The 11933-nt window shown below is 38.4% G+C and overlaps 1 protein-coding gene across 2 annotated transcripts; it reads right to left on the bottom strand.

Moving 5' to 3' along the window:
• Positions 1 to 2648: 2648 nt before the first annotated feature.
• Positions 2649 to 10538, bottom strand: LOC122656550 (ubiquitin carboxyl-terminal hydrolase 2-like). Of its 2 annotated transcripts, XM_043851123.1 has the most exons (4): positions 10336 to 10538; positions 7127 to 10032; positions 6254 to 6322; positions 3115 to 3249 (listed from the first exon to the last, which is right to left on the bottom strand). In XM_043851123.1, the coding sequence occupies exons 2-3, from the start codon at positions 9976 to 9978 to the stop codon at positions 6259 to 6261; spliced, it is 2916 nt and encodes a 971-aa protein (XP_043707058.1). In that variant the 5' UTR covers positions 9979 to 10032; positions 10336 to 10538; the 3' UTR covers positions 3115 to 3249; positions 6254 to 6258. The 2 variants fall into 2 exon arrangements, with proteins under 2 accessions (XP_043707057.1, XP_043707058.1); XM_043851122.1 differs by lacking the exon at positions 6254 to 6322 and having other exon boundaries at positions 2649 to 3249.
• Positions 10539 to 11933: the final 1395 nt, after the last annotated feature.

The following is an 11933-nucleotide window of genomic DNA, read 5'->3' as shown; positions in this document are numbered from 1 at the left end:
ATAGCCGTTAGATCATCAAGTCAAAACTATCCATTAACGGACCTACAATGGATTTAGTTAGGGGGTGTCAATCAGGAGCTCGGGGTCACATTTAGGGATGTAAATGGATTGTCGAAAATCCATGTTTGAATCCATTTAAGGGTTTCCAAATTCAGAATTTTGGTTTTTGAAAAATATCTGAATCCGTCCGAAAGATAATCGGATTCAAATTCGGATAGTTCCATTTTGAATTGGATACTATCCGATTGTAAAATATGATTAGTATAATATTTTTTTAAAAACATAATATATATTACTATATTATCTTTATTATAAACATTTTTATAAGGATATTGTGGTAATCAGAGTCGAAAATCCACAATCAATATAGGTCAGATTCATTTACTAATCGGATAGTTTATCTGATCGAATAATATCCGGATATTCGATAAACTCTCGAATTCAGATATGATATTAGTTTCTAAAATTCTGTCGGATATCAGATCGGATATGGATATGTCACTCAATAAACAGATTTGGATTCGGATAGTACTAAATCCGAGCTGAATCCGATCCGTTTAAATCCCTAGTCACATTATATGATCTCGCATGCCCTTTGGCAGTCGAAATCATATTTTTGCTTGAGAATGTGATTTGGCCTCATCAATCAGTCAGTTCATGCCAATTCTGGTCTGGGCTAATCAGTCGGTGTGGTAAGGATGAATCCAAAACGAAATCAATAAAGAAAGTTTCAATATTGGTTTGATTTGGTTTCAGATTCTTATCGATTTATTATTAGGTTGGTTTCAGGTGTGCAATACCCCAGTCCAAAGCCAATCCGATAAGGATCGGTTCATTTTTGTAGCTATATCTATTCGTGCAGGCTAGGTTTTGACACCCCAAGCTAGGGTATTGTGCAATACCCCTGAGTGCAATTTTTGGTGAATAAAGAATTCCTCTTTAAAATCTGACTAAAGAAGCAACGGCTTTTATGACATATCATCCCCTCACATGAATAGTGATATATGAGAGTGTTCAATTTCATTTTTGAATGGTATTGTACAAAACCTTCTCCCATATATATAAATGAAAATCTTTGCTTTAGAAACCATTTTCATTGCTCACTTGGATCTAAAATTATAGGGTGAATGAATATAATAAGGTCCTCCCTCTAGGCTCTATCACATGAATGATGAATCCATACTTTTTTAAACACAGTAATAGCTTGTTCCAAATGCCAAACGTCACTTTGAGTGTAACTGATGGGTTAGAAACACCAGATTAGTCAACCCTAATCAATTCAATCTATCTGCCTCATGAGTCATGAAGCATGCAACACTCACTCGATCTGATATATATATTACAAATTACAACGTATGGCTAGGATGCCATCCATATGCCATGCAGCAGGGCCCCACCCATTTATTGATTGTGATAGTCTCCTTTCCAACCATTACCTCTTTGGTAGGGATCAGGATCCTCTGCAGTACCGCTGGGTGTGCGGTGCACATCCTGTGGCACAGCAAAGGTCATGTGTGTCATGTGTGTCATGTGGCCTCTGCTATGCTACAGAATGTGCACCGCACACCCGACAGTATTACAGAGAATTTTTATCCTATTCTTTGAAAGTGCCTCAAGGGAATCACAGCTCATCATGGAATAGAGAGCATTTTGTCAAACTCAATAATGGCTGCCAATGCTTTATAGGTTTATATATCATTCATGTGATTAAATATCTTGTTTAAGCAATAGAAGGCATAGTGCCCTTACTTTCCACAAATATCACGTGTAATTGTTCCCTGATTAAGGATCATTGGGGATTTGGGGGGCCTTGGATTCAGCAAATTAACCCTTTCTTTACCTTTACAACAAGAAACCTTCTATTTTTTTTTTTGTGGGTTCCTTGTTTTCCTTAATCCTTACCTCCATTAATGGTAGCTCATGACGAACACTAAATAAAATGCCTTCAGTTCAACAGAACCCTTTCAAACAAACCATAGGTATCCTGGAAGTATCTATGTTCATGTGATAAATTTCACTGTTTTTATCATTTCAGAATTCATGTCAAGAATGCATACCAAACATAGCTTTAGATTTCGTAAAAGGGAGCTTTAATTAATAGCGGGAAATAGAGATCGAGGTGTAGTATTACTATGCCCATATGAGGAATTATTAATGGTGGATCAGCATGAATGGCTTTCAATCAAAAGATACAAACTCTGAGATCCCTACTCACATGTTAAGCTACAACCCGAAGTCGAGGTTGCCATGTCACAAAACAAACAGTTGAAAAATTAAAGTGATCAGATGTGAGTATCCCGATGTGAAGGCTTATAAGGATTTGAGCACTTTCTACTTAATGGCTAACTGTACTCGCAGTTGTTAGATCAATGAAGACCAATTCTGAACACAAGTCTAGGTCCTCCACCAATCACTTCAGAATCTCTGAACATGAGACATGGCTTGTCATTGACACCACAGACCCATGTAAAAGGCTTATAGCCCTAAAACATAGAAATTCCCCAAAATAAATGAAGAAAGTAGTAAACAAGTAGCTAACAAGCAGTAAAGGGATATGTGGAAACCAGTGAGCCCTGCAACTGCATAACCCTAGTTCTCAAATCTCAGTTGCAATAAAATCCATAGAATGAAATCCTTTGGGATATTGGGGACCATTAAAATGTACTGCTGTAGGAATCAATTTGAAAGAGAATCATGAATGGCTTATGAATATCAAAAAATGGGTATCTTCCTAACCCATATGAAATACAATAATTTTTTTTTCCTTTTCTCCAATTTACTTCACTCTGTATATACTCATTAATAGTATACCCTCTGTAAAAAAATGAAATAAAACTCTCCCTTTTACAAAACTAATAATGAATCATCCTCTGCAACCAAAACTGTTGTTACACTCACCTCTGCTTCTCAAGCCCTTCTTTTACTCTCCTTTCCACTTTTGTTGGAGGTGCTTAACTGCATCCAGGCTCGGTATTGCCAAACATGGGTGTGAATGAACAAGAAAAGGATCTTCAAGTTTTTTCATAAAATAATATGTATGCCTCACATTGCAGGACCTCTGCAAGAGAAATCTCACGGACATGGGAATCGCTGATATAGTACCATGTGGATTCGCCACTGAACTTTTCATTTCTTCCTTGACTTTTATTGCCTCTCACATATGCAATATAATGGCCACCTCGCATGGTGCCAGAATGCACCACCACCCCAACTAGGTGGTATTCACACTTATCTCTCTCTTCTCCACACCTTGAGAAAGGGCAAAGAAAGAAAAAAGGTCAATAATCTGACTTATCATATAGTTCATGCTGGATTCCATACACTAAATGGCTTTACAGTTAAATCAGACAGCAGAAACTACAAAACTCTTCCATCAAAAAAAGAAACTACAAAACTCTTCTCAGTTTTTCAGAGGATTATAAAAATAAAATTGTAAGGCTTAAAACATGCTGGTAGCTATCATCTGATCTGTCTGAATCTTGATGCCGAGAACAATGGATCCCTGAACCATGGACATAAACAGCTTGATGTGTACTTTGTGCCTTCTGTACATATATGGTTGTTAAGATTTGTAGTATAGTCATCCTTTTGAAGAACTGTGAAAAGAGGGGTGTGGGGAGGAGAAAGAAAGAAAAGGAAGGAGGTCATACTATGACATTCAACATGAACTTTTAATTTTATTGTTGTTGTAGCCTAAATCTTATTGTAGTTGGTGGTTTGTTGTTTGTATTATTTTTCTTCTCCTTCTCTTAATAAAACGTTTAGTCATATATAAAAGAAGAATCATGAACTTCTGGTTTTTTGTATTCCTATTGTAGTGGAATATATCAAGCATCTTGAGGGGTTGGCATTCAAAAGAAACAGATGATAGTTGCGTACGTCTCCCTTAAATTTCAATCAACCATGAAAAGAATATGACCATTAACAAACATGGAATCCATTTCTCTTTATACAACGACAAGATGGTATAATCTCATCAGGTTTTAGACAACTAGAGCTCAGTCTACTGTTTGCGCATTATACGAAAATTGAATCCACTTTAGGATTTCAATAAGACTACACAAATGCATACATGGATATGCATTTACAAACAAAATGTGCATTGAATAAGATGGCATAGAAAAGCTAATAAGTGAACACTGAGGCCTTTTAATCACAAGAAATGGATTGTTTCTGTAACTTTCTTGTCATTGAAAATTACAAATATGTGTATTGCTTAATATGTGCAATAGGCAATTTGTATAACATCACAACGGTTACTAACATTTCTGATTTAGAGCTTTGGATTGGAGTAAGATAGTATCTATAACTGATTAGCAGCATCACATGTTGGAAATCATGAACGATGGTTTCAACTAAGAATAACGTTTGGCTGGAGATAAGATGGCCACTGACATGGATTAGCATAATTATATAAAAAATAATTGTGTTACAAAGTCTGAAAACTTGTTAAAGCATCAGAAAGGTTTATATTAGACCCCCAAAAAATTAAGGAAAATGATAAATATCATGAAACTTACAATTACAACATCGCATAACCATTAAAATTGTAGATAACAATCAACGCTAATAGTTGTTACCCTCTTGTATTCATTATTAAATGTTAAAACAAGGGTCTTATTCCAGACAGGACAAAGATGCCTCTGCAGCAAACAAGTACTAAAGTAGAAAGACATCAAAGATAGGAGGTTCTTATAACCCACGCAGAAGATAACAGCATAAAATTTATGGGATAATTAAATGCTCCAGCCTTAACGAAAGCATGGAAATATGACATAGATGCAAGGGACTGGAGCCAGCACTGTACAGTCCCCACTTCAGAGCATCAAGCTGATTGATAGCCAGAAGTACTCATATATAGGCCAATCCTAGGCTACTCATCTGCCATACAACTTTTTCTGACCATCCAGATGATGGGAAGCAAATCAAGGTCAGGCAAAAACCTTATAGGCAAAACCTCGCAATTAATTGGTTAAATTCCATTGATTATATTCCCAAAGTAAAACCATGATAGTCTCGAGCATTTGGACATAACTCACAGATTAGCAAAACCTCGGTACCCTGCTGTCAACATTTCTATACGACCAAGTATACATTGGATTCAGAACAAAATAGTTACGATTTCATATTGAGGAGACATGGAAGAGGCATGGAGCAACATATGAAAACAAACAGGAGCATCAGAAAACCACTTTGGGCTCAAGAATGGGAGGTCAACATCAACGCTACTTTCTCAGACAACTGATAAAAGGAAAGTATAATAAAGAAATTTTTTCATTTTATAGTTATTTAGAGTAAGCATGGGACAGAGTTTATATCAGAGAGAAGTTGGTGGGCTTGGGAACAAAAACAGTAGATACAGTGACATCATTAAAGAGATCAGTGGAGACAGTAACTCGCATGAAAACAAAAGCAGAAACTAAAGACTTTGAAATTACAGTAGGTTTAGGGTATGGTTGGCATTAATACTTCTTATTTTGTAATTTTTTTGTGGATATAGTTATACTTAGTACACAAGGAAGAGGTCCTGTTTTGTATGTTCTTACCAGATAATCTAGTTTCAATTGATGAGAATAAATAGCCATTAAATTCAAAACCCACTCACTCCCATTATCTAATTGAGTAAAGTGATAAAATGAATCAGAAAATACAGCATTTGCAGAGTGAAAGTTTAGTAACAACATGATTGATCAGATACAAACCACTAATTTAGATTGACATACAAGAGATACCCCCAAACAATCACCTCCATTATCTCAATTGATGCTATCAAGAGGTTCAAACTGGACATAAGGGATATCCTTGTTCTATATGTATAGGACATCATGCAGTTTGATAAATATTAAAAGTGTTAACATGGTCCATGAGAGGTATCCATCCTCCCAGAACATGTTCTCTCAGAATTCAGAAGCAAGTATGGAGGAAGCCTTTGATGTTTGCACGATGTCTGCAATATTCCCTGGTCTTTTATTTCTCAAAAACTAATTCAATACATGACTTACAAACATTCTATTATTTATTTCCCACAGACCAATTTTTGAGTGAAATTGTACAAAAATTATGTTAGAAATCCATCCTTCCCTTCGAATTGACATCAGAATGAAATTTTATAGAAATCATGCTAGCATGCCAGGCATACCACCATGAATCAAACAATAGTTTTTGAAGATGAGACCTTACATAAAATCCTTTCATTCTACCAGTAAACCAGGAAATATAATTTATTTCAAGAAATGGAAAGGAGAAAGCTCACAATTTCTACCAATGTACAGATATTGATAGAGCACATTCTCTTGCCCACGAGTCGGGATCACCAATAGTGCTTCAAGTACATATATGTAAACATATGAAGGCATAAGTATGATCAAAATTGTGAGCAATATTAACAAGTCTTCAACGGTCAACCTCTCTGGAAATTTAACATTAACTTTATTGCCACATAATATTTGCAACAACTTAAACAAATTGAATAAGATCCTTGCATGGTAGGACAACTGGGGCTCATATGGTTTCATGGCAGGTCAATACAAAAAACATACTGTTTAAGTTGCTGATCTGGAAATTCCCAGTGAAGAAAATGGGTATTTCAAAAAGTAAATATATAAGGAAAACAAATGAGGTTTAAAGAGAAAATGGATAAGGAACAAAGGATTGTTGGCCCATGGATGGAGGTGAAACCTAGAAATTTTACGAGAAAATTTATTAAAACCCACATGTGGATGTGGTTTTCTACTAATAAACTAGACTTGAAGAAGTTAGATTTTAGAGTTCGACATTACAGGTTTGGAGAAACTCCCTTGACGTTCCTGCTCTGCATAGCCTTTGATATATGTGTGCGCATGTGTTTTACCTATATCTATATATCATTTGATTCTGCTAGTTCAATTAATTGTCTATGTGATCAGAAACAACTTCTGCATATTTATTATGCTTCTCATATAACAGAAGAGATGAGAAAAGAACCAGAGTTTAGTAACTATTCAGGAAAAAAGAACAGCAACCGTAGCAGGATTGCAGGAACACAAGAGCACCAACAAAATTAAGGTGATAATGACAATAATGAAAACATCTATATAAGATTATATAAACTGGCCAATAAGAAATTCCAAGAAAAATTGAAAAGCACCTGGAGTCCATATATGGCCGAAGATCAATTGTTTCTTTGAAACTAACATGACCACTCAATTTGCTTAAGCGGCCACGGGAATCTTGACAGAATCTCTTAAGATGAATGGTCAGGATGGGTGGGACCCTATTGATGAGAATCCTTTTAGTTGCATCTCTCATTACTTTCACACTTTTTGAGTCCACTTCCTCATCTGAGTCACATACTCTAGCCAAAGGCTGGGAAACCTTAGGCTGTGCTTGAGCAGTTTCGCATTGTAGACAGTTATACTCATCCAGAATACACGAATCACTGGTTTGATTATCCAAAGTTGGTGTTTGCCCCTCAGTAGAATGATTCAACAAACCAAGTATTTTGTCCCCTTGAGAAATTTTCAAGCAATCTAGACAATTGGAAATGGGGTTTACAAACTCTGAAACTGTCTCCTCACCCTTTTGACAGTTTTCAAGCTTTATACAATTTTGGTTTGAATCATCAAGTCTCATATTAGTCATAGGCAAGCTTTCAGCAGTAGTTGAGGAAACAGTATCATTTTCAAGCTTCCCATTGTCCAAATGACTGCATTCAGCGAGATCCATGGAATCCTTGCTGAAACCCAATGGGGCATTGCCGCTTCTTACCTCAACTCCATTCATTCTAGTCCTTGGTGTGGTTTTCTGCAGACCGCCCTTACCTTCCATCCTCCTTAGGCCTTGCAAAATCTTAGAACAATTTTCACAATGCCATGCACGCTTGTCAGAGAGATGCTCAGGCTTCGTAAAATAAGCCAAACAACTATCAACAGAGACTGGTGCATCCGTATTATCAACTTCATCTGGACAGGAGTCACTGCTGTTTCCCGCTACAAAACTTGTTTCTGTCATTTCAGTTGCTTGGGACTGGAAGCTCACGTCACCTGACCAGGATTCTGTATTGGGATCAGGAACCATCTCAGGCTCATTAAATAAGTCCCCAAAGCCATCAAAGTCTAACCTAGCTGGTTCACATCCTGCAAGAGACGTGGAAGCCTCACCTTCTTTTCTCAAAATTTCTTCAGTGGTTGAGTTTTCCTCTTTAAAGGGAAGCAACACAACTTCTGAACTTTGAACCTGTGAAGGGAGCTCATCCTCACAAGATTTACTTTGAGAACAATATAAGTTCAACTTTGGTTCCGCATTAGGATAACCACCCTGGCTCAGCAAGGCGGAGCCATCCTGTAACATGCCATTCTGGATAACTGGCACGTATTCAGAATCTTGAATGGCTGAGGTATCATAATTTTGCGGAACTGAATGGCACTCAGCAGCCAGTTCACCTGGTTGTACGTAATCAAACCTTGAAACATCATCTGATGGCCCAGGTCTCTGCTCTGCAACATCCTCAAAGACCTGCTTGTCACCAGAATCTTGAGCATCTGAGATGTCCTGATTCTGTGGAACTGAAACAAGAAACTCCGATCCATTACCTGTTTCAACGAAATCCAACCAAGAAGAATCATCAACTGAAGCCACCGATTGTTCGGCAACAGGCACAATAGATGGATTAAGAGAAGAGGACTTATTGCTTTCTGATGGACCAGGACCAGGCTCGTGTTTCGGGGAGGAGTTAGTACCCTGCTTTAAATGATTTCTCCCTCCTTTCTTAGGAGGCAACTTTGGTTTCCTGGATCGTGAGACTGTCAGAGCCTTCTTAGGTGGAGATTTTTTAGTTGGCACTGACACTGAGAGATCCAAAAAGGGCTCATAAACAATGGAGGAGTGTCCACACTCCAGACAGCAAACAGTACTTGAGAGTTGTCCCCCAAATATTGCATCTACAAAAGGGGGACCATGATTTGAAGTGGTTCCCTCTTTCCCATAAGAATCCCGTAATCTTCTAGCCTCTAACTCCTCAGTACACAAGCCATCAAGCAAGCACCTGAGCAATTCATGGCCGTCCTGTTGCTGGTATCCCCTAAATTGGGGAGCTTTGGAACATATGCACCCAAAGAAGGATTTTGGGTTTATCGCACTCCTTGAATCCACATCCAGACATATTTCACTGCAAAGCTTCTTTAAAGCTGTCGTCAGAGGCCCAAAAGACCATTCCAACTTCATGAAATAGTCCCGCAACATATCAATGGCAAAAAGGTTCTGCATTACTGAATTGAAGAAGCAAGTATTCCCAAGGTTAACCAAGCCCTTTACTCTATAACCACTGTCTAAAATTCCTGATCCAATGTTGTCAAACACCGATTTGTTCCTAGCATTGCCACCACCAAACCAAACATCTTCAACATCAACTGAAGCTCCCACTGATGATTGCCCTTTGATTAATTTAACTACATCCAATAAGATATCTTTCTGTTCACCATTATCTTCCGATTTTTCTACTGGAATTAGTGAATTGCATGGGAAGCACCAGCGGAGTTGAGGGTTGTCAAATTGAATCACACAAGGATGACGATATTGTCTGGCATGCCTAGCAGCATGGCTTTGGGGAATTGTCGGCAATCCAATCCCTCCACAAGCTAAATGCGCACATTCCAAGCAGACCCAAATGGATCTTAAATCCGACTTTGCATCCAAATGACCTGTTCCTTTCTTCTTCCCAGATTTACTCCTTCCCTTAGCTGACCTCCGATCAACCCCATCTTCCCTACAGTCTTCGCACCTAACCGATTCGACTGAACCAATTTTTGAAGAGATTATACCCAAATCAACACCCTTACTGAGATGGGTACATGCTTTTCTCTCATTGACTACTACTACTACTCCAGTACCTCCAATCTCATCCGTTGGATTCAAGTTCGAGGGAATAGTTTTAGGAGAAGCAGAGGAAACTCGCCTCTCCTTCTGAGTGCTTCGTATCTTCTTTTTAGCCTTTTTCACCATTAATACTAGATGAATCCAACAGAACCAGGCACACTAAAAGATCTTCAATCCCAACTAGCAAAAAAGGAAAACCAAAAAAACCATTATGAGGAGGGAAAAGGGCAAAAGCTCAAAAAACACAGCGCAGAAAACTGGTCCCAACCACCAAAGTTTAATCGGAAACAATCAACCCAACAACGATTATATGCTAAAAAGCTTGAAACGTACAGAGATTATGAAAACCCATCAAAAGATTCTTGTTTTAAGAGAAACCCAGATGCTACTAATCCTACTATTGCATCAACAGCACAAATTAAGAATTTCGATCAAACAGGTAAAGAAAAAAAAAACAAAAGAAATAAATAAATATCTGCTCACCTAGAAATCTGAGTGCAGAAGCAACCGATACTACTTGAAGAGTCTCCAATCGAAATGCATTGGTGTTCGGAGAGAGAGATAGGAAGTGGTACCTCGTTCTTGCAAGATTAGAATCCGAGGTAAAGAGATTAGGACAGTGGCTTACGCATTATAAGGCTCGTCCTCACCTTCTCTGCTCCAAAGTATGAGAAGAGGAGAGAGTATCAGTTGGAAAAGGACGTAAATTATTGGAGGCAAGAGAAGCGAAGAGAAGAGAAGAGGGAAGAACGCTTCTGTTAGGTTAAAACTGTAATAATCGTGAAAGTGTGAAACACTGAACAGACAGAGAGTGGGACCTATTAACAGGCTAGTTAGAGGATCATTACCGTCCATTATACTGGGCCCTCTGGGGGTTACAATTCAAATTCCTCAAATTGTAATACATCAAAAATCAAACGGCCACAGCTGTCCCTTCACAATATGACACTTTACTAAAGACATAAAAATTTATTTTATTCCGAATAACAACAGAAACCCATTGACTGAACAGGAGGGAGAGAGAGAGAGAGACCACAACCTCACCCAATCACTATGACGACGGTTCGTGTGCAATGTGACAAAGGTGACCCTCAGAAACCAGACCACCAACGGAAGAACTTTGTCTACGGTTCCTTGACCGGTGCAATATTCTATTGCCTTTCACAAGAGGGGGTGGGGAATTTTTTTTCTATGCGGTTCCCTAATTCCTCTCACAAGAGGGGGGGTGGGATCCACCGGGCAGAGTGTTCAATCGGTGCTCCGGGTGGGTCTCAGCCCCCTCTTGTGAGAGGAACCAGGGAACCGCACCGATCAAGGAACCGCACATGAAAAACATTCGACCAAAAAGCATATAGCAATTCCATAGGAGTGAAGTGTTGGACAATTGAATCCAATTTAAGATTTTTTTTTTTTTTTTTTTTTTTTTTTTTTTTTTAATATAAAAGTTTAGGGAGAAAGAACCCCACTGGGTCATGCCAGACACGCCGCCCCTATGGCCTGATAAGGATCAGAATTGTCTCCAGAGAGGCATACGCCAAGGGTACTATCAGGAGGCATCAAGCGGCTGAGCTGTGCCACACACATCTCGACGCATGCCTAGGGATGTGTGCGATAGCGCTCAACGACTGGCAGCACCCTGGGTGTGCTAGGCTCCCTGAAGACAAATTAAATTCCCCTAACAATGGATGATACACCCTTAGACAACACAACCCTAGTAATTTCTAAGGTTACGGGGGTATGATGATCATTTTACATGCTCCTATGTAAGGATGTAAGGGCGGTACCGTTTTATTTCCCAAAAGTTTAACTTATGAAAGAAGAAAGGTTACATCATTCCAAGTCTTAGAAGCAAAAATTGGAACCTTAGTTCCATAAGCCTTAGCGGTTAACATTTGGAAGAAAGACCTCATTACAAAAAATATTGGTATGAATAAAATAAAAAAAATTGTGAATAGATACGAGTGGAGTTCCAAGGCCAAGGATGTGTAGATGACGCCATAATCATTTCCTGCAAGCAACTTTCAAACCCTTAAGAATTCCTCTAGTTTCGACCTCAATGGAATTGTCAAATTGTTACCTAA

Source organism: Telopea speciosissima, chromosome 3 (assembly GCF_018873765.1).
Source record: "Telopea speciosissima isolate NSW1024214 ecotype Mountain lineage chromosome 3, Tspe_v1, whole genome shotgun sequence".
Lineage (NCBI taxonomy): Eukaryota > Viridiplantae > Streptophyta > Magnoliopsida > Proteales > Proteaceae > Telopea > Telopea speciosissima.
Note: the sequence above shows the minus strand (reverse complement) of the source record. Positions and strands in the feature narration are given on the sequence as shown.